This window comes from Podarcis raffonei, chromosome 2 (genome assembly GCF_027172205.1).
Source record: "Podarcis raffonei isolate rPodRaf1 chromosome 2, rPodRaf1.pri, whole genome shotgun sequence".
Taxonomy (NCBI): domain Eukaryota; kingdom Metazoa; phylum Chordata; class Lepidosauria; order Squamata; family Lacertidae; genus Podarcis; species Podarcis raffonei.
The window spans coordinates 115,697,428-115,718,609 of record NC_070603.1 but is presented as its reverse complement, the minus strand read 5'-3'; the positions used below and the strand labels follow the sequence as shown (position 1 = coordinate 115,718,609).

The 21,182-nt window shown below is 46.1% G+C and overlaps 1 protein-coding gene across 1 annotated transcript; it reads left to right on the top strand.

Moving 5' to 3' along the window:
• Positions 1–5,625: 5,625 nt before the first annotated feature.
• LOC128409092 (gastrula zinc finger protein XlCGF52.1-like) lies at positions 5,626–20,131 on the top strand. Its single transcript, XM_053379304.1, has 3 exons — positions 5,626–5,689; positions 7,730–7,916; positions 18,384–20,131. The coding sequence occupies exons 2-3, from the start codon at positions 7,817–7,819 to the stop codon at positions 19,544–19,546; spliced, it is 1,263 nt and encodes a 420-aa protein (XP_053235279.1). The 5' UTR covers positions 5,626–5,689; positions 7,730–7,816; the 3' UTR covers positions 19,547–20,131.
• Positions 20,132–21,182: the final 1,051 nt, after the last annotated feature.

Below are 21,182 nucleotides of genomic sequence, written 5' to 3'. Positions count from 1 at the left end.
GAAGATGAGTCAGGGCTGACCACGCCTCTATCGGAGAGTGGGGGAACGGAGGGGAGGTCAGGTCCAGCTAGCCTCCCCGAAGGGGGAAGCAGTGACAGGAGCAGTGTAACGGTCAGGAGGAAGGTTGCCGGCTGGGCGCGCGCGCCAAGTTCGAATGTACAGGCGCGCGGGACAGCAGAAAACCCGGATTGGGAACCAGGTCCTAAAGCCCGCCGGAGGCAGGGGGAAGACTCAGGGGACTCAGCGTCAGAAGAGTCTAGGAAGGGCAAGACCCCGACGGACAGGCGGAACCAGAGGAGGAAAGAGCAAAGGAAGAGGTGGAGCAAGGCTAGAGTCTTAAACTGGTGTCTGGGGGGAGGAGATTCAGACGGAGCTTCAGCGGTCTAGAGTTTGAGACGTAGAGCTGCACGCTGCGGCTGTGAAAGCGAAACTGAACTTCAATAAAGACTTTTGTACATAACAACGAACCGGCGTTGGTCCTTTGTGAGCTGGGACCTCGGGCAGCTCTGACACAGTATTTTTTAACTTTATCCATTCCTTCAACCAACAGAGGCATGAAGCTTCATAATATAATTTCAAGTCTGGCAGGGTAAAGCCTCCTCTTTCTTTCGCATCCGTTAATAACTTAAACTGAATTCTTGGCTTCTTACCCTGCCAGATATATCTTGAAATTGCTCTTTGCCATTCTTTAAAGATCACTGTTCCCTTGATTATTGGAATTGTCTGAAACAAAAACAACATCTTTGGCAGCATGCTCATCTTAATCGTTGAAATTCTCCCCCAAAAAGATAACTTCATTCGACCCCACACCTCTAGATCTTTCTTTATTCCCTTCCACACTGGCTCATAGTTATTCTGAAACAAATCAATATTCTTGGGGGTTAACCAGATTCCCAAATATTCAACTTTTTTCACCACTTCTATCCCTATTTGTTGTTACATTGTTTCTATCATATCTTGCTCCATGTTTTTTGTAAGTATTTCGGTTTTTTTCTTATTTAATATAAACCCTGCCATTTGACCAAATTGTTCAACTTCTTCCAAAACTACTTTTGCACTTTCCAGCGGTTCTTCCACTGTTATTACCAGATCATCAGCAAAGGCTTTTACTTTATACTCATTCTGGCCTACTGACACACCTTTTATTGCTTCATTTCTCCTTATTGAATTTAAGAAAATTTCCAGAACCATTATGAATAACAATGGTGAGAGAGGGCATCCTTGTCTCGTACCTTTTGATATTTTTAATTCTTCTGTAGTCATGTTGTTTACAATAAGCTTTGCTCTTTGTTCAGTATATATCGCTTTTATTCCATTAAAGAATTCTTTCCCCACTTCCATATATTCTAAATTTTTTAACATAAAGTCCCAAGAAATATTATCAAATGCCTTTTCTGCATCCACAAATATTGACACAGCTTGTTTCTCATTCCTGGCTGTCAGATATTCTAACAAATTAATTATATTCCTTATATTATCTTTCATCTGTCTGCCAGGAAGGAAACCCGCCTGGTCTTTATGAATAATTTCTTGTAGTATCTTTTTCAACCTCTTCGCTAAGATACTTGCAAAAATTTTGTAGTCTGTATTTAGCAATGAGATAGGCCTGTGCTTTTTAACTTGAGTCAAATCAGAGTCTTGTTTTGGTATTAGTGTAATAAAAGCTTCTTTCCACGTCTCCGGCATTTCTCTATCCTGAAGAATATTATTCATGACTTCTCTCAGCGGTGTAGACAGGATGTATCTCATTTCTTTATAATAACTTGCTGTAAATCCATCTGGTCCTGGAGCTTTCCCTTTTTTCAACTCTTTTATGGCTTCCTTAATCTCTTCCATTTCTATAGGGGCGTTCAGCCTTTCTTTCTTTTCTGTCGGGATCTTCTGCACCTTTTTTTCTTTTAAAAATCTTTCTATTTTTCTCATGTTATTTTAAATAGTGCAAGGCACTATTTCTGGGTGAGCGGAGTCTATAACCTGAAGCGTATGTAACCTGAAGCGTTTGTAACCTGAGGTACCACTGTAAAATAAATTCCAAGACTTTGGTACTCTTTTGTCCTCCCCGCCCCCAAAAAGTCTTTCTCTCTATCTGAGCTGGCTCCCTGCCTGTTACATTACATGCAGGGAAACCTGCACGTGGGGTTCCTCTCTGTGGGGGGGTTCCTCTCTGTGTAAAGCCTTCAAACTGCGCCTGCATGTGCCTGACAAATCTGCCCCATTGTCTTTCCCTGGTCAAAATTTATCTTTCCCCCCACCTCCAGTCTCAGTTGTTGTGTGTCCTGGCTGAGGGAAAAACAGAAGATGGCTGGCCATCAGTCAGGGATAATCTCATTGAGATTCCTGCGTTGCCCCAGGGGTTTGGCTAGATGACCCTCAGGGGTCCCTTCCAACTCTACAGTTCTCTGGTGCAGGTTTGTGCAGATTTTTAGGTACAAGTTGGATGCAAGGGGTGCATAGGATTGCAGTCCATCTTATGCACCGTTGGCTTGGGAATAACTCCCACGGATCATGATGAGCCTTGCAGGCGAATAGACTGCTGCTGTGCAGTCCTGCTTTTTAAATAAATGTTCTTTTTCAGATAATACAGAGCATGGTGAAATCACAATAAATAAAATCTACACTTCAGTAGTTTCAAGCACTACTACAGGTTCCACATAATATCTGCACTGCATTGTTTACTGTGGCAGCACCTGCACTTTGGAACTCCCCGCCTATTGCAATAAAGCACATGCCTTTGCTAGACTCTTTTCAAGCACCTGCTAAAAGCATTCTTGTTTAGGCAAGCATACCCAGGGACACGGGTGGCGCTGTGGGTTAAACCACAGAGCCTAGGGCTTGCCGAAAAGCACGTCAAAGTGCAAGTAGATAAATAGGTACTGCTCCGGCGGGAAGGTAAACAGCGTTTCCATGCGCTGCTCTGGTTCACCAGAAGCGGCTTGGTCATACTGGGCACATGACCCGGAAGCTGTACGCCAGCTCCCTCGGAAAATAAAGCGAGATGAGCGCCACAACCCCAGATTCGGCCACAATGGTCAGGGGTCCCTTTACCTTTACCTTAGCCAGATACTTAGGAAATGGAAGTAATTTCGGTTACAATTCCATCAAATAAATGCAGTATGGAGAGACGATAAAAAAGTAGGGATGAATGAAAAGAAATCTAAGTTTCAGATAGAGATAATCGAAGGCAAATCCAAATTATTATCCAAAATGTATAACATATTATTAGAGTGGGACACCAAAGACGAGGAAATAAAGGGGGTAATGACAAGATGGGCAATGGATCTGGGATATAATATAGAATATGACAAATGGTTGAAATTATGGACTAGTGGAATGAAATTTACGGCATGTGTAACACTCAGGGAAAATTTAGAAAAGATGATGTATAGGTGGTACATTACACCAGCAAAGTTGGGGAAAATGTGTAAAACTGGAAATAAGAACTGCTGGAAGTGTAAAGTTAAAGAAGGCAACTTTTTCCATATGTGGTGGACATGCGAAGAAATGAAGAAATATTGGGAACATATTTATAATGAGTTAAAAAAAATATTTAAATATACATTTCCCAAAAGACCGGAAGCATTCCTACTAGGGATAATTGGGGATGAAATCAAAAAAGAAGATAAGATACTATTTCAGTATGCCACAGCCGCCGCCAGATTATTAATTGCCCAAAATTGGAAAAACCAAGATACCCCATCAATTAGAGACTGGCAAACAAAATTATTTGAATTTGTTGAACTTGCAAAAATGACACAAAAAATCAGAAACCAAAAAAATACAAAGTTTATTAATGACTGGAACAAATTTATGATATACATCGAAGGGAATTACAGAAGCCTAAAAACTATAGCAGGTCTGATATAAATCTTACGACGTGCAAATTATTAACAATCACTAGCTGCAGGAAAAATAAATTATGTATATTAAGAAGCCTGAAAGCGGGAGGGATGGAGGTCAACAGAGTGTAGAAGAATGATTTAAGTTCCTAAGATATAAAGAGACAAGTGTGAAGACAAAGAACTGTAACGGAAATGGACAATATTTTTATGTTATGTTTAGATATTTGTTATGTATTTTTTCTTTTCTTTGTAACTGTTAATTTGTTTTCCTTTTTGGTTACTTACATGAAACTTAATAAAAAGAAGTTAAAAAAAAGGAAATGGAAGTAATTTTAATCTGTTTTAATATTTTAGCTTTTGTATGTTTTAAAGTAGGGTTGTAATTTTTTCCTGATTTTACTGCTGTGGTGTTCTTTTTGTTTGTTTTGGGAAACCCCTCTGCAGGTTTTTTAAAATAAATTTTATTCAATTAATAAATATAAACAAAATAACACAAGCCAAAGCACAATCCATCCCAAGTATCTCTCCACAGTGCCGTTCCTTAAAATACCATCTGAATAAAATTGGTGAAGCAGTAAAGAGTTTATCGAGGACAATAGGTAAAGGTAAAGGTACCCCTGCCTGTACGGGCCAGTCTTGCCAGACTCTAGGGTTGTGCGCCCATCTCACTCTATAGGCCGGGGGCCAGCGCTGTCCGGAGACACTTCCGGGTCACGTGGCCAGCGTGACAAGCTGCATCTGGCGAGCCAGCGCAGCACACGGAACGCCGTTTACCTTCCCGCTAGTAAGCGGTCCCTATTTATCTACTTGCACCCGGGGGTGCTTTCGAACTGCTAGGTTGGCAGGCGCTGGGACCGAACAACGGGAGCGCACCCCGCCATGGGGATTCGAACCGCCGACCTTTTGATCGGCAAGTCCTAGGCGCTGAGACTTTAACCCACAGCGCCACCCGCGTCCCTTTATGGAGGACAATACATTCTTGCAAAAGCGGGGGTCCAAAGCAGGCACAGTCCAGCTGGGGCAAAGCATGACCTTATATTCCCCATGCACACATTCCCTCCCTCGTCTCCCCATTGGTTGGGTGCTGCAAGGTTTTCCTTCCCCCAATTATCAAATAACAGACAAGAGGCTGAGCGTGGATAGAAACTTTTTCTTCCTCCTCTGAGTTGCTTCCACTTCCGGCTTCCCCAGCAGAGATAATTTCCCGGCTTGCAAAGGAGGGAGGGAGGGAAGGAGGCGGGAAGCGAGGCTGCATCGTGCGGAGGCGGAGGAGGGGGCTTCTTCCTAATTAAGGCTCCTAATTAAGCGCCCGTTGTCTGGTCCGTATAGTTAAAGCCATGGTTTTCCCAGCAGTGATGTATGGAAGTGAGAGCTGGACCATAAAGAAGGCTGATCGCCGAAGAATTGATGCTTTTGAATTATGGTGCTGGAGGAGACTCTTGAGAGTCCCATGGACTGCAAGAAGATCAAACACATCCATTCTTAATGAAATCAGCCCTGAGTGCTCACTGGAAGGACAGATCGTGAAGCTGAGGCTCCAGTACTTTGGCCACCTCATGAGAAGAGAAGACTCCCTGGAGAAGACACTGATGCTGGGAAAGATGGAGGGCACAAGGAGAAGGGGGCGACAGAGGATGAGATGGTTGGATAGTGTTTTCGAGGTTACCAGCATGAGTTTGACTAAACTGCGGGAGGCAGTGGAGGACAGAGGTGCCTGGCGTGCTCTGGTCCATGGGGTCACGAAGAGTCGGACACGACTAAACGACTAAACAACAACAACAATTAAGCGCCCTCACTCCCTGCCTCCCACGCGGGGGCTCCCATTCCCGCCCCTTTGCCCGGGATTTCGGGTGAGTGCAAAGCCAATGGTGGGGAAGGCGGGAAGGGGCTTTGCGAGGGGGTCCAGGATGAGAAGCCCCGGGACAGGGAGAGGCGGCGCTGCACAAGATCCGGGCGGGGAGAAGAGAAGGGAGGAAAGGGAGCTGTTTTCTTAAAGGGGGCCTTGAAGGGGGGGGGGAGAGGCTTCCTCCTGCAGGGATCTGGTGGAAAGGGAGTTGCAGGGAAGGAGGCGGGAAAGGGGAGAAGGGTGGGCATTGCTGGCCAGGATCGCTTTAATAGTATCAAGGGCTTAATAGTAATAGGGGCTTTGCGAGGGGGTCCAGGATGAGAAGCCCCAGGACGGGGAGAAGACAAGGGAGGAAAGGGAGCTATTTCCTTAATGGGGGCCGTGAAGGGGAGGGGGGGAGAAGTTTCCTCCTGAAGGGATTTGGTGCAAAGGGAGTTGCAGGGAAGGAGGCGGGAGAGCGGTGGGCATTGCTGGCCAGGTTTGCAATAAAAATAATAATAACAACAATAATTTTGATATTTATATCCCGACCATCTGGCTAGGTTTCACCAGCCTCTCTGGGCAGCTAACAACATCTATAAAATGTCAAATGTTAAAAACTTCCCAATACAAGGCTGCCTCCATATGTCTTCTAAAAGTTCTGTAGTTCTTTATCTCTTTGACGCTGGAAGTGAGGGTGCCATTACCTAGAACTCCCTCTGCATGCCCTGAAACTTCACTTCTCGCAGTGAGAGAACTGGCAGGAGGACCTCAGTGTCCTGGCTTCCTTCCTTATCTTTAGGCACCAGGCCAAAGCATTCCTCTTCTCCCAGGCGTTTGGCTCATTAAACAATCTATGGACTTCAGAACTGCATGGGGGGGCGTTGTCATTTTTATTTCTTACTCTGCTATGCATCTCTGTGTTTTTTTCTTGTAAGCTGCCCTGTGATCTTCGGAGGAAGGGCAGTATAGAAATGTAAAGAACAGCAGTAAAAATAGGAAGCCCTGTTGTGTTCAAGGGGGAGGTTGAGACAGAGTCTCTGACCAGCAATGTATAGCAGGACATGCTTAGGATGGAATATTATTATTATTATTTTATTGTTAATTCATTAGTTGCACCCTGTCTATCTGACTGTGTTGCCTCAGCCACTCTGGGCGGCTTCCAACAAAATAAAAACATTAAAACATCAAAAACTTCCCTGTACAGTGGTACCTCAGGTTAAGTACTTAATTCGTTAAGTACTTAGTCCGTACTTAACCTGAAACTCTCCTTAACCTGAAGCACCACTTTAGCTAACAGGGCATCCTGCTGCTGCCGCGCCGCTGGAGCATGATTTCTGTTCTCATCCTGAAGTAAAGTTCTTAACCTGAAGCTCTATTTCTGGGTTTGCGGAGTCTGTAACCTGAAGCGTATGTAACCTGACGTACCACTGTACAGGGCTGCCATCAGAGGTCTTCTAGTTTGATTTTTCAAGAAATGCCCTCTTTAAGGAATCAGTGCTCTTTAAGGAGCAGTGCTCCAAAGTGCTTATCTTGTGAACTTGCCATCTAAGTTGTTTACTCCTGACCAAAGCTCCTGTTTCCCAAAAGGACAGGAGGGGGAGCAGAGGAGGAAACGGATGGGTTTGAAGGCTCCTTCCACCAGCCACCTCTCTCCCCTGATCAACAAGAGCAAAGGGTGTTTGCAGGGCACGAGGACAGAGAAGGAAGCAGAGAGAGCAGTGGCGGATCCCCCTCCTCTCCCAGGGGGTTCAGATGCAAGGAATTGGCTTCCTTCTTCTCCATGCAAGGGCCACCCATGTATTCAGAGCAGTCCTTTGCAGATTAACTTTTAAGTTCCAAGGGTTCTACTCTCAGGCCACTAATGTGCATACCATGCCAGCCTTAGGAAGGGAGGTGGGACAGGCAGGTGAAAGGAATTTGCAACGGTGTTTGAAAATGGGTGGGGGCTCTTGGGAAGGGGGTGCCCAGTTGGGGCTTCTCCAGGGGCAGCAGAATGTCTTGGGCAGGAGAATCCCTGCAGGGGCTCTCAGACTCCCTTGGCTTCTTCTTCCCTCCCTCCCAGGAAGCTGCAACTTGCTCTGGCTTCTGGGCTCCTCAGGAAGCTGAACCTGCAAACCTAGCTGAGACTGAACCTGCAACCCTGGCCAGGATGGAAGGAGGAAGATGGACGGTTGACCTGGTCAGGCTCTCTCCCACATCCCTTCCCACAACCTCTGAGCATTCCCTCCCAGGACCCTTGGAGAAATCTGGTGAGTTCCAGGGGAGAGGAGATGGGGACAGGGATAGATGGATGGTGGAGGGAGAAAGAGGAAAAGATGGAGAGGAGACAAATGGAAGGAAGTTCCTGACAGGAAGAAGGAAGGGGTGAGGCCTTCTCTAAAGCAGCTCTTTGTTTCTTGAATCCCTTTCATAAAGTAGTGGGGGCAGATTTTCTTCCTCCAGGATTTTAAATCTTAGGAGTTACAGTGGTACCTCGGTTCTCAAATTTAATTGTTCCAGAAGTATTCAAAAACCAAAGCGTTCCTAAACCAAGGCGTGTTTTCCCATAGAAAGTAATGCATTAATCCGTTCCAGACTTTTAAAAACAACCCCTAAAACAGCAATGTAACATGAATTTTACTATCTAACAAGACCATTGATCCATAAAAAGAAAGCAATAGTCAATGTTCTGTACCATAAAATAAATAAGACAGCATTGTAGATGAAAAAAATTAAAATTACTTTTTTTTGTACCTGCACTGATGATAGTCATTGATTAAATGGGGCGCTTTTATCCCTTTCCACAGTCAATCAATCAATCATAAAAGAAAAAACAAGCCTCAGTCAAAAATGAAAAAGCCACAAAAACAAAAACACAAAAAATAGGAAAAAACTAAAGCAGCAAATGTCACCTCAGAACACTGCAACCAGGAATGGCTTGAATATTGATTGGGGGCGGGGGAGCTTAAATCAGCTGTGCAAGGGAACAAATGGGATGAAAAAAAACCTTGATTACGATGGAGACGACTTAAATCAGCTGCTCAGGGGTAAAACGGAATGAAAAAAAGCCTTAATTAGGATGGGGGGCACTTAAATTTGCTGCGCAACAGTAAAAATGGAAGCTCAGGAGCACGTTCGGTTTCCGAGGCAAACTTCAAAAACAGGAACACCTATTTCTGGGTTTGCAAATGATGAATCTACAGAAGCATAGTCAATCTATGGACTTCCCTTTTTTTGAAATATTTTTATTGTTTTTTACAAATACAAGTTTATATCAAAGACATTTTTCTAATCATTTCATGAGATTCTCTGAATCACATGACTTCGCTCCATCCCTTTCATGGGTCCTTATATTAATTTTTCCAAAACTACATACAGTGGTACCTCCGTTTGCAAACGGGATCCGTTAAGGAGCCCCAGATGGATCCCGAGGTTTTTGCAAACCGGAGGACCGCTTCTGCACACGCACACAGTGCAATAGAGTGTTTCTACGCGTGCGAGCGGCGAAACCCGTAAAAATACCAGAGGCTTACATAACATGAGGTACCACTGTATAGATACATTCTCCACAGTTTTCATTTATCTAAATTGTCCATAAACCTATTTACGAGTGATTCCTAAAGTCCAGCTAACGTTTTGATTTGCGTGCAGTAATCTCATAGGTAAATTATAAAATTTCCCCATTCTTTTTTATAATCCTTGTTTTCTTGATTCCGGAGTCTCGCGGCTAATTTTGCCATTTCGGCAGAGTCCAGCAGTTTGGCTTGCCAATCTTCCCTAGTTGGGATTATTGCATCTTTCCATCGTTGGGATAATAACATCTGTGCAGCTGTTGTCACATACATAGTCTTTCCTGGTCTTTTGCGATCTCAGTACCTGTAATTCCAAATAAATAAGCTTCTACATTCTTAACAAACATTATTTTAAACATTTTTTCCCCAATTCATTATATTTGTTGTTGTTGTTTAGTCGTGTCCAACTTTTCGTGACCCCATGGACCAGAGCACGCCAGGCACTTCTGTCTTCCACTGCTTCCCGCAGTTTCGTCAAACTCATGCTGGTAGTTTCGCGAACATTATCCAACCATCTCGTCCTCTGTCGTCCCCTTCTCCTTGTGCCCTCAGTCTTTCCCAAGATTAGGGTCTTTTCCAGGGAGTCTTCTCTTCTCATGAGGTGGCCAAAGTATTGGAGCCTCAGCTTCACGATCTGTCCTTCCAGCGAGCACTCAGGGCTGATTTCCTTAAGAATGGATAGGTTTGATCTTCTTTCAGTCCATGGGACTCTCAAGAGTGTCCTCCAGCACCATAATTTAAAGGCATCAATTCTTCAGCGATCAGCTTTCTTTATGGTCCAGCTTTCACTTCCATACATCACTACTGAGAAAACCATAGCTTTTACTGTACGGACCTTTGTTGGCAAGGTGATGTCTCTACTTTTTCATTATATACCATTTCCCAAAATGATACTGTTATCTTACATGACCACCACATATAGCAAAAGGTACCCACTTCTTCTTTACACTTCCAGCAGATATTTGAACTTTCTCTATACGTTTTAATTAACTTACTAGGAGTCAAATACAGTGGTGCCCCGCAAGACGAAAAACCCACTAGACGAAAGGGTTTTCCGTTTTTCGATGTGCTTTGCAAGATGAATTTCCCTATGGGCTTGCTTCGCAAGACGAAAACGTCTTGCGAGTTTTGCAATTTTTTTCGCTCCCCCCCTTTTTCTAAGCCGCTAAGCCGCTAATAGCCGCTAAGCCGCTATAGCACTAATCCGCTAAGCCACTAATAGGGTTGTTTCGCAAGACGAAAAAACCGCTAGACGAAGAGACTCGCGGAACGGATTATTTTCGTCTTGCGAGGCACCACTGTACCACCACTACATCATTTTCATGTAGTTTTCTTTCAATGTACAACAAGCTGTGAATTTCAGATCTGTTTTCCAAAGCCTCTCCCAATCTGCCATTTGTATGTTATGTCCTAAGTCCCTTTCCCATTTCGTCATAACTGATTTGACCTGTTCATCCTTTGTATACCATTCTAGGAGGAAGTTACACATTTTAGACAGATCTTTTTATGTTACTTCCTAAGAGTTCTTTTTGTAATGTGATGTCTCTTAACTAAAACCTTTCTTTTTGTCTATCTTAAAGATATCGTTTAGTTGATGGTACTGTAACCAGTCAGTTAAAGCTTCCCTTATCTCTTCAAAATCTTTTAATTTCAGTTGGTTTTCAACTTCAGTTAACAGCTCTCTATAAGTTGGCTGATAACTTCTCATATTCAATTTTTTTCAGAGATATTACTTCCAAGGGGGAAAGCCACCAGGGTGTTTTTTACTCAAGCAAATTTTTATACTTCTCCTGTACCCTACAAATTTGTTTTCTTACTATATGATTCTTAAAAGCTCTAAACACCTTGGCCTTTTCCTACCATAAATATGCATGCTATCCATTATTTGTGTCCTTCCAGATCTAAAATACAGTATCTGTGTTTTCCATTACCGGTTCTAGCAGATACAGGATGCTTCATAATAAAGTTTTGTAATGGTTATAGGGGTTGCTCGTGCGTAAGTTGCCGCCACTCCTGGCTAGGTTGCCTGGTTAAACCTTTTCTGTCTGGACAGCCCTTCACTTCGTGGCTGTTTCAGTCGCTAGCAGAATCCGTCCGTGGGCGTTTCTTGAACCTCTTCCAGCAAAGAAGTTCTTTGACGCCAAGTCTCCGCCTACTCTCCCTGCGCGGAAGTCTTCTGCGCAGGGTGGGTGTGGGCAGCGGAGGACCCGTGCTCTCCCCGCTGGTCTCCGGTGAGGAGTCCTGGAGCACCCTCGCCGATTCCCCCATCTGCCCCCCTTTATCCCTGGTGTTACGCTGATTTCCTTCCCCAGCTGATGAGCTGCCTCTCTCCCTGCTGGGCCCTTCTCCAGCATCGCTTGGGAGCCTTGCCTCCGCCTCTAGCTCCGATGGCAGTTCCCTGACATCCACCTCCCCCCCAGGACCCCCTCCACCCCCGGCCCGACCTTTTGATCCAACTTCGTCCCTTTCCTCGGCCAACGATGCGGGGAATCCCCGGAAGGAGCTGTCGCCATCCTCTGAGGATTCAAAACCCGCTTCCCACCCGCTCCGATCTCTTCCCGCGGGGTGGGCCTCCCAGTCTGATTCTTCTCCCTCTGACGCCTCTCCTCCCTCCTCTTCGGAGGCAGGAAAACCCACAAAATCCTCTTCATCATCTGTGGTTCCAAATTGCTCCTCCCAGAATCTCGCTAGTGGTTTTGGTTTATCTGGGAACAGGCTGTGGAACTCCTCCACAAGATACCCGTCATTGATTGCCTCCGCGGGAACTCACGTGTTTTCTGACCTGGGTTCTCCCTCCCAAGCTACCAAGTACTCCACCTGGCGCCCTCGCCACCTTGAATCGAGTATTTCCGTGGCTTGGTTGTGGTGTTCCCTCTCCTCTACCTGCGGGTGTGTGGTGACTTCTCCCTCCCGCCCCGGGAATTCCCGCCCCTCCCTGTACGGTGAGAGTAGGGACCTATGGAACACTGGGTGTATCTTCATGCTGTCAGGCAACTTGAGCTTGAATGCCACGGGGTTCACCTGCTGTGTTACCTCAAAAGGTCCCAGCCGCCTTGGCTGCAACTTCTTGCACCCTCCCTTAAAGGGTAACCCTTGGGTTGACAACCACACCCGGTCTCCCACCCATATGGTTTCCCCTTCCTGACGGTGCTTGTCTGCCTGCCTCTTGTAAATTTCCTTGGCCCGTTCCAAGTTCATCTTAAGTTGCTGGTGCAAGGCCTCCATTTCTTCCACAAACTGCTCTGCCGCAGGTACGCTCCACCCTTCCTCCCCTCTCCTCGGGAAGGCCCTGGGGTGACACCCATAATTGGCCATGAACGGGCTCATTCCCATGGACACATGTTCAGCGTTCTTGTACGCAAATTCAGCCAGCGCTAGTTTCTCTACCCAATCGTTCTGTCTCTCGCTGACGTAGCAGCGTAGGTATTGCTGGAGTATACTGTTCGCTCTTTCTGCTTGCCCATTGGTTTCCGGGTGTCTCGCCGTCAAGAAGCCCACCTCGACCTGCAGCAAGCTCATGAGCTTTCTCCAGAACCGGGAAGTAAACTGTTTCCCGCGATCTGAGATGACCCTCGAGGGAGCCCCATGCAGCCTGAAGATGTGATCCACAAACAACCTGGCTGTTTCCTCTGCCGTCACCGCATGTGAGCAAGCTATGAAATGGCACATTTTTGTCAGTAGATTGACTACTACCATGACTGCTGCCTTCCCCCTTGACTTGGGCAAATCTGTCATAAAATCGATGGACACCACCACCCAGGGTCTTCCCGGCGTGGGTAAGCGTTCCAGTAACCCTGCAGGGGCAGCCCTCTCCCCCTTTGCCCTCTGGCAGCGGTCGCACCCCCGTACATATTCCCGTACATCTTCCCTTACCCTTGGCCACCAGAACTGCCTGGTGACAAGCAACATGGTTTTGTGTTGACCAAAGTGCCCCGCTGTTGGGTTGTCGTGGAGTTGTTTGAGTACCCTTCCCCTCAAGGTCTCCCCCGGTACGTACAGCGCCCCCTTATAATACAGTAGCCCTTCCTTTTCCTCAAACCCTCCATGGTTTTCCCTTCCGTCCCGGAGTTCCCTGATTTTAGTTTGAGCGAATTCGTCGTTTCTAGTAAGCCCGGCCAGTTCTCGTTTCCCAACCAACACTCCCCCACACACCCATCGGTTCTCGGGGAACACGTGTCTGACTTCCGGCAGTCCCTCTCCTTCCATGTACTCCGGCTTCCGGGAGAGAGCATCTGCTCTTACGTTTTCCTCTCCCGGCACGTACCGGATCTCAAAGGAAAACTTGGAGAACTCCTGTGCCCATCGAATCTGTCTCTGGTTGAGTATTCCAGTATTTCAAGTTCTTGTGATCCGTACACACCTGGATCTTGTGCTGCGCCCCTATTAGCAGATGTCTCCATCATCGAAATGCTGCATAAATTGCCAGCAGTTCGCGGTCATACACCGTGTAGTTTTGCTCCGACTTGCTCAGCTTCCTCGAGAAAAAGGCGCATGGCCTCCAGCCCCGCTGGGCCCCTGGCTGCAACAGTACCGCTCCGATGGCTCGGTCTGACGCGTCGGTCTCCAGCCTCATGGGCTTCTGCAGATCCACGTGCAGCAGCTGCTCTTCCGAAGCGAACGCCTTCTTCATTCTTTCAAAGGATTGCTGGGCCCTTTCTGTCCAGACGAACTTTTTGCTACTGAGACAATCTGTGATGGGCGCTGTCAAGTGGGCGAAGTTCTTGATGAACTTCCTGTAGAAGTTGCTGAACCCTAGGAACCTCTGCACGTCCTTCCGGGTTTTGGGGGCCTTCCATTCCAGCACTGCCTGCACCTTGCTGGGGTCCATAGCTAGGCCCTTGTCTGACAACGTGTACCCCAGAAACTCAACCTCTCTTGCGTGAAATTGGCATTTTTCCAGCTTGACCCACAACTGGTGCTTCTGCAGTCTCTTTAGCACTTCCCTGACGTCTCTGACATGTTGCTTCTCATTGTCAGAATAGATTAAGACGTCGTCCAAAAAGGCTACGCAGTTTTTGTACAGCAAGCACCCCAACACGTGGTGCATAAATGCTTGAAAGCAGGCGGAGCCCGACTATAATCCAAATGGCATATAAGTACTCAAAGGCCCCCAGGGGGGTGAACATGGTGGTTTTCCATTCGTCCCCCTCCCTCATCCTAATCAAATTGTACGCTCCCCGGAGGTCCAGCTTAGTAAAGATTTTCCCCTGCCTCACCCGTGTTAAAATGTCGTCAATCCTGGGCATTGGGAAGGTCACGGGTTCTGATACAAGGTTCAAGGCCCTGAAATCTATGACTAATCTAGGCTGATTAGTATCCTTTTTGTCCACAAAGAACACCGGACTGCCCCCCACCGCCTTTGATTCTCTTATGAAACCTCTTTTCAGGTTCTTGTCAATAAATTCCCGCAACTCCTGCATTTCCCGGTCAGACATGGCATACAGCTTACCCACCGGCAGCTGAGCCCCTGGGAGTAAGTTGATTTGGCAGTCAAAGGGTCTATGGGGGCGTAGTCTATCCACCTCCTTCTCGCTGAAGACCTCCTGCAGGTCAGCATATTGTGGTGGCACCTCCCCTTTTGGCTCCACAGCCATCCCAGCCACCCTGGCCACGGTCATCCTTGGGTTTTCCCCCCCTAGACAGTGTTCCAAGCAGTAAGCTGACCCAAAGGTGACCGACCGCTGATGCCATGCCACTACTGGATCATGTAGTGCCAGCCAGCTCATCCCTAATATTATTGGGGGTCCTGCCAGTGTGGCTACGTGAAAGGCAATGGTCTCCGTGTGCCTGGAAACCCTCATTCTCATTGGTGCGGTCTAGTGTGTCACTTCCCCTCCCAGAAGTTCCCTGCCATCGATGGTGGTCACTTGCAAGGGAAAATCCAGGGGCAGCAGGTGGAGTTGGTGCTCTAGAGCGAAGTCCCTGCTGAAGAAATTGCAGGAGCTGCCTGAATCCAGCAGCTCCTCCACCTTGACTGGGTGCCCATTCGGGAGTTCTAGCACCACTTCTATGGCTATAGCTGCCCTGGGAGGGTCTGGCTGGGGCACTTCTATTGGTTGCTGGCTTGGCTGCTGCCCCCGCTGATTGGCAGCCAAGCGTTGGCGTTTCCCTGTGCCTGTCCCCTTTCCCCCTCCTCCTCACAGCCAGCAGCTCCCACCATCCCTTGCCAGGCCTTTCTTTGAGGGCAGACCCTGGCAAAATGTCCTGGCCGTTGGCAGAGGAAACACTTCTTGGTGGTTTTCCAATCCTTTCCCTCCCTCTTGCGACCTTCACTGGAGTTTGAAACCTCGCACGCGCGCCATCTATTTCCATTGGCTCAGCCGGCTGGGAAGGCTGCCTCGGTATTTCAGGAATGCAGTAGTCATGGCAACGTTCCCCTCTCCCTTCACGCTTCTCCTGAGCCCGTGCTTCCTGTCTTACTCCAATCGCAAGCACAGCCTTGGTCAGCTGCGGGCGAGGCGCGCGGGCAAGCTCGTCCTTCACAGTTGGGGACAACCCCTCCTCAAACAACATTTGAATGGGTTCAGAGTCCAGATCCCACCCTAGCCGGTGGATCAACATCGCAAAGCGCGACCAGTAGTCTCTAACTGATTGGCTCCCCTGCTTGCACCCCATCAATTCCCGTCGAGTCACATTTTGCTCCACTTCACTGGAATACATTGCGTCCATCGCCTGATAGAATTTCCTAAGGTCTTTCAAGGCAGCATTTTGTGTCGCCATTAGGGGCCTGATCCATTCCCGGGCCCCATCCTGTAGATGCCCGACAATATAGGCCACCATTTCCCCATCATCAGCAAAGTCATTATGCTGCAGTTCCAAAGCGTACTCTATTTCCGTTCGGAATGCGTTATAGTCCTGGGGCTTCCCCCCAAACTTGTGTACCAGTCCCGGTACCTTCCTTGCGACGGGGGTGGGTCTGACCTGTGCATCCTGAGCCCACCTTTCGTCCAGCCGCGTCGTCAGGAGAGCCACATGCTGTTCCAAATCTCGGTTCCTCTCCACCAGATTTTGCACTCCAGCTGCTTGCTCCGTTGCGCCGGCTTCTCCGGTTTGGCTCATTATGCTGCCTGCCTGTCGCTGCGCACAAGCAACGTCTAGCTCCGATGGCAGTTCCCTGACAAGTTTCAAATCCGGCAGGGCGAAACCTCCTCTCTCTCTTACATCTGTTAATAATTTATTTTTTATACTTGATTTTGTCCCTTGTCAGATAAACCTAGATATATCTTCTTGCCATTTTTCAAAGCATCCTGCGTTGCCTGTTGCCAGGACTGATTGGAATAAAAATAACATTTTTGGCAATACATTCATTTTTATTACTGATATTCTTCACCAAAATGATAAATTCATTCTTCCCCATATCGCTAAAGCTCTTTTTATTTCTTTCCACTCATTCTTGTAATTGTCTTTAAAAATATTAATATTCTTAGCTGTCAGACAAATCTATCAGTATTTGACTTTTTATGTATAACTAATAATAATAATAATAATAATAATAATAATAATAATAATAATATCTTTATTGTCATTGCCCCCTCTCGGGGACAACGAAATTACTTGACTGCTCCATAAAAACACTAATTAAAACAATACAGTATTGTAATTCCTTTTGGTCTTGCTCCATTGTGTTTTTTACCAAAAACTAGTCTTATTCTTGTTTAGTTTAAAGCCTCCGGCCTGCCCGAAGTCCTGTATCTTTTCTACCACCTTCAGTGGAGTAATTACAATTACTGTAAAAGCTTTTAATTTATATGCTTTATTTTCTACTGTTATTCCATTAATTAATTCCTCCACTTTTTCTCTCTCGCTAGGGCCTCTAATACCAAAATCAATAATAATGGTGATAGGGGATATCCTTGTCTTGTCCCCTTCGTTATTTTACACTTTTCTGTTATAACCTTATTTACAATCAGCATAGACTGTTGGTAAAAATAAATTGCTTCCCCATAATTCATTTTTTCTTTTATCTTTTTCATAAAAGCCCATGAAACATTATCAAGAGCCTTTTCAGCATCTATAAACATTAAGGCCACTTTTTTCTCATTTCTTACTTTCAAATATTCAATAATATCAATTATATTCCTTATATTCTCCTTCATCTGACGTCCTGGTAGAAAGCAGGCCTGCTTGTCATGAATTTTTTCTGCTAAAACACCTTTTATTCTATTGCCCAAAATATGAGCAATAGTCTAAATGGACTTCTATGGACTTCCATCCTACAGGAGTGATGGCCAACAACTTGGATAGCTTGAAAAAGAGGATTAGACTGAAAGCACAGGAAGGCAGGGGGCTCTTGTACTCAAATCCTGCTTGCTGGTTTCCCGCAGGCATTTAGTTGACAACTGTGAGAACAGGATGCTGGACTAGGGGGGCCTTTGCCCAAATGAGCAGGCTCTTCTTATATTCTAATACAGACATCCCCAAACTTGGCCCTCCAGATGTTTTCGGACCGCAACTCCCAACATCCCTAGCTAACAGGATCAGTGGTCAGGGATGATGGGAATTGTAATCCCAAAACATCTGGAGGGCCAAGTTTGGGAATGCCTGTTCTAATATATTGCAATATTTTTACAGTTACATGTGGCATAGTAACACAAAAGTTTTACTTCTTAGTCATAGGAGAGACTGCTATTCAAGCCTGTGATCATTTCCTCCCTGGAAAAAGAGAAATACTGTGGTACCTCGGGTTACATACACTTCAGGTTACATATGCTTCAGGTTACAGACTCTGCTCAACCAGAAATAGTGCTTCAGATTAAGAACTTTGCTTCAGGATGAGAACAGAAATCGTGCTCCGGCGGTGAAGGCCCCATTAGCTAAAATGCTGCTTCAGCTTAAGAACAGTTTCAGGTTAAGTACGGACCTCCAGAACGAATTAAGTACTTAACCTGAGGTACCACTGTACAGAGATGTGTCTAAGAAGCCAGTTCCACCATAAATTATAACATAAATGCATTTTATTAAGTGTGAATGGAGTGATCATGTCTCGTTCTTGCCATTATCTCATCTACATTCCTAGAAGTTTGGAACGTAAGAGAGGACAGTGGAGAATGGAGACTGTTAAAATAAGGGACGGTGCATATTGGGATTGACGTGTTTTTTAGTTCCTTTCTTGTCTTTCTTGAAAGTCTTAACAGGATTCTCCCCACCACCCCCACTCCCAAACAGGTGAGGAAGATGATTGCCAGAATTCTATGGAGTCATCTGTGAAATCATTGGGAAGAACAAAGAAACAGTTTAAATGCCTGGAATGTGGGATGTGGTTTAGTCACAGTGGAAGATTGAGGACACATCAACAAATTCACATAGAGGAGAAGCCATTTAGATGTACTGACTATCGAAAGACCTTCAGGGAAAATAGAACTCTTAGAAAACACCAAGGAACTCACACAGGGGGGAAACCATTTGAATGTACTGAATGTGGAAAGAGCTTCAGTGGAAGTGGACCCCTTAGAAGACACCAACGAACTCACACAGGGGATAAACCATTTAAATGTATTGAATGTGGAAAGAGCTTCCGTCAAAGTGGAGCACTTAGAATACACCAACGAACTCACACGGGGGAGACACCATTTAAATGTATTGAATGTGGAAAGACCTTCAGGGAAAATAGAACTCTTAGAAAACATCAACGAACTCACACAGGGGAGAAACCATTTAAATGTATTGAATGTGGAATGAGCTTCAGTGTAACTGGAAACCTTAGAACACATCAACGAACTCACACAGGGGAGAAACCATTTAAATGTATTGAATGTGGAAAGTGCTTCAGTGTAACTGGAAGCCTTAGAAAACATCAACGAACTCACACAGGGGAGAAACCATTTAAATGTATTGAATGTGGAATGAGCTTCAGTCAAAATGGACACCTTAGAAGCCATCAACTAACTCACACGGGGGAGAAACCATTTGCATGTATTGAATGTGGAAAGTGCTTCAGTGTAACTGGAAGCCTTAGAAAACATCAACGAACTCACACAGGGGAGAAACCATTTAAATGTATTGAATGTGGAATGAGCTTCAGTGAAAGTGGAAACCTTAGAAAACACCAACGAACTCACACGGGGGAGACACCATTTAAATGTATTGAATGTGGAAAGAGCTTCAGTCGAAATGGAACACTTAGAATACACCAACGAACTCACATAGGGGAGAAACCATTTGAATGTATTGAATGTGGAAAAAGCTTCAGTACAAGTTGGAAACTTAGAATACACCAACGAACTCACACAGGGGAGAAGCCATTTAAATGTATGGAGTGTGGAAAGAGCTTCAGTCAAAATGGACACCTTAGAAAACACCAAAAAACTCACACAGGAGAAACCATTTAAATTTACTGAACGTGGAAAGAATGTGGAAAGCTTCAGTCCATATCGACACCTTATAAGACACCAACTTCAGCTGCAGTAGAGCACTTAGAGTACACCAACTAATTTATACAGGGGAGAAACCATTGGAACGTATTGAATGTGAGATGAGCTTCAACTGGAAGGATAAACTTACATTACACTGGCGAACTCACACATGGGAGAAGCTTAACTCAATATGAAACCTTAGGAAACTTCTGCTAACTCACATGGGGAAAACCAGATTTATGAAATGTGGAAAAGGCTTCAGAGGGAGTGGAGACCTTAATATTCATAAGATAATTCACACAGGTGGGAAACCATATAAATGTATGGAGTTTTCCGCTCAGGTTTCCCAGATTTCCTGGGAAGTGAAGATGATTGTCAAGTCTCTGGATGTACAGAAAATAATTTGTGTTTGTTTTCAATAATAATAATTTTTTTTTATTTGTACCACGACCATCTGGCTGGATTTCCCTAGCCAATCTTGGTGGCTTCCAACAAAATATTGAAATACAATAGTCCTTCAGATATTAAAAGCTTCCCTAAACAGGACAGCCTTCAGATGTCTTTTAAAGTCTGGTGGCTGTTTTTTCCTTTGACATCTGGTGGGAAGGTATTCCACAGGGAGGGCACCACTACCGAGAAGGCCCTCTGCCTGGTTCCCTGTAACTTTGCTTCTCACAGTGAGGGAACCGCCAGCAGGCTCTTGGTACTGGACCTCCATGTCCAGGCAGAACGATGGGGGTGAAGACTCTCCTCCCGTCACCAGTCTAGCCGCCGCATTCTGGATTAGTTGTTGTTTCTGGATTACCTTCAAAGGTAGCCCCACGTAGAATGCATTGCAGTAGTGCAAGTGGGAGATAACTGGAGCATGCAGTAGTCTAGCAAGACAGTCTTCGGGCAGATAGGGTCTCAGCCTGCGTACCAGATGGAGCTGGTAAACAGCTGCCCTGGACACAGAATTGACCTGTGCCTCCATGGACAGCTGCAAGTCCAAAATGACTCCCAGGCTGCGCACCTGGTCCTTTAGGGGCACAGTTACCCCATTCAGGACCAGGGAGTCCTCCACACCTGCCTGCCTCCTGTCCCCCCAAAACAGGACATCTGCATTGTCGGGATTCAACTTTAATATGTTAGCTGCCATCCATCCTCCAATCACCTCCAGGAACTCACACAGGACCTTCACCATCTTCAGTGGTTCTGATTTGAAAGAGAGGTAGAGCTGGGTATCCGCATACTGATGAACACCCAGCCCAAACCCCCTGATCTCTCCCAGTGGCTTCATGTAGATGTTGAAAAGCATGGGGAGAGGACGGAACCCTGAGGCACCCCACAAGTGAGAGCTCAGGGATCTGGGACTTCCGGGGTGGCGCCATCGGAAAATGGCTGATTCCCCCTAAATCGGAGGGGACTGGCTCCGCGAAAACTGGGGTTTTTACCGCTACAGCGCAGCGGGGACCCTCAAAAACCACAGGCGGGTGAAGCCTGTGGCCGTGGGACTCGGCGGGCACCTTTTTGCGCCCCCCCCAATCGGCAAAGGAGTCCAGTTTTGGGCTCCAGAGCGGAGCGGGGAAGTGGCGCTGTGCTGTGAGTCGTCTGCTTCTTCCGTGGAGCGAAG

Coding starts and splice junctions, on each gene's coding strand:
- LOC128409092 (XM_053379304.1), top strand. CDS start 7,817: ATGGAAGGAGGAAGATGGACGGTTGACCTGGTCAGGCTCTCTCCCACA. Junction 7,917..18,383: donor AGGACCCTTGGAGAAATCTG/GTGAGTTCCAGG, acceptor ACTCCCAAACAG/GTGAGGAAGATGATTGCCAG.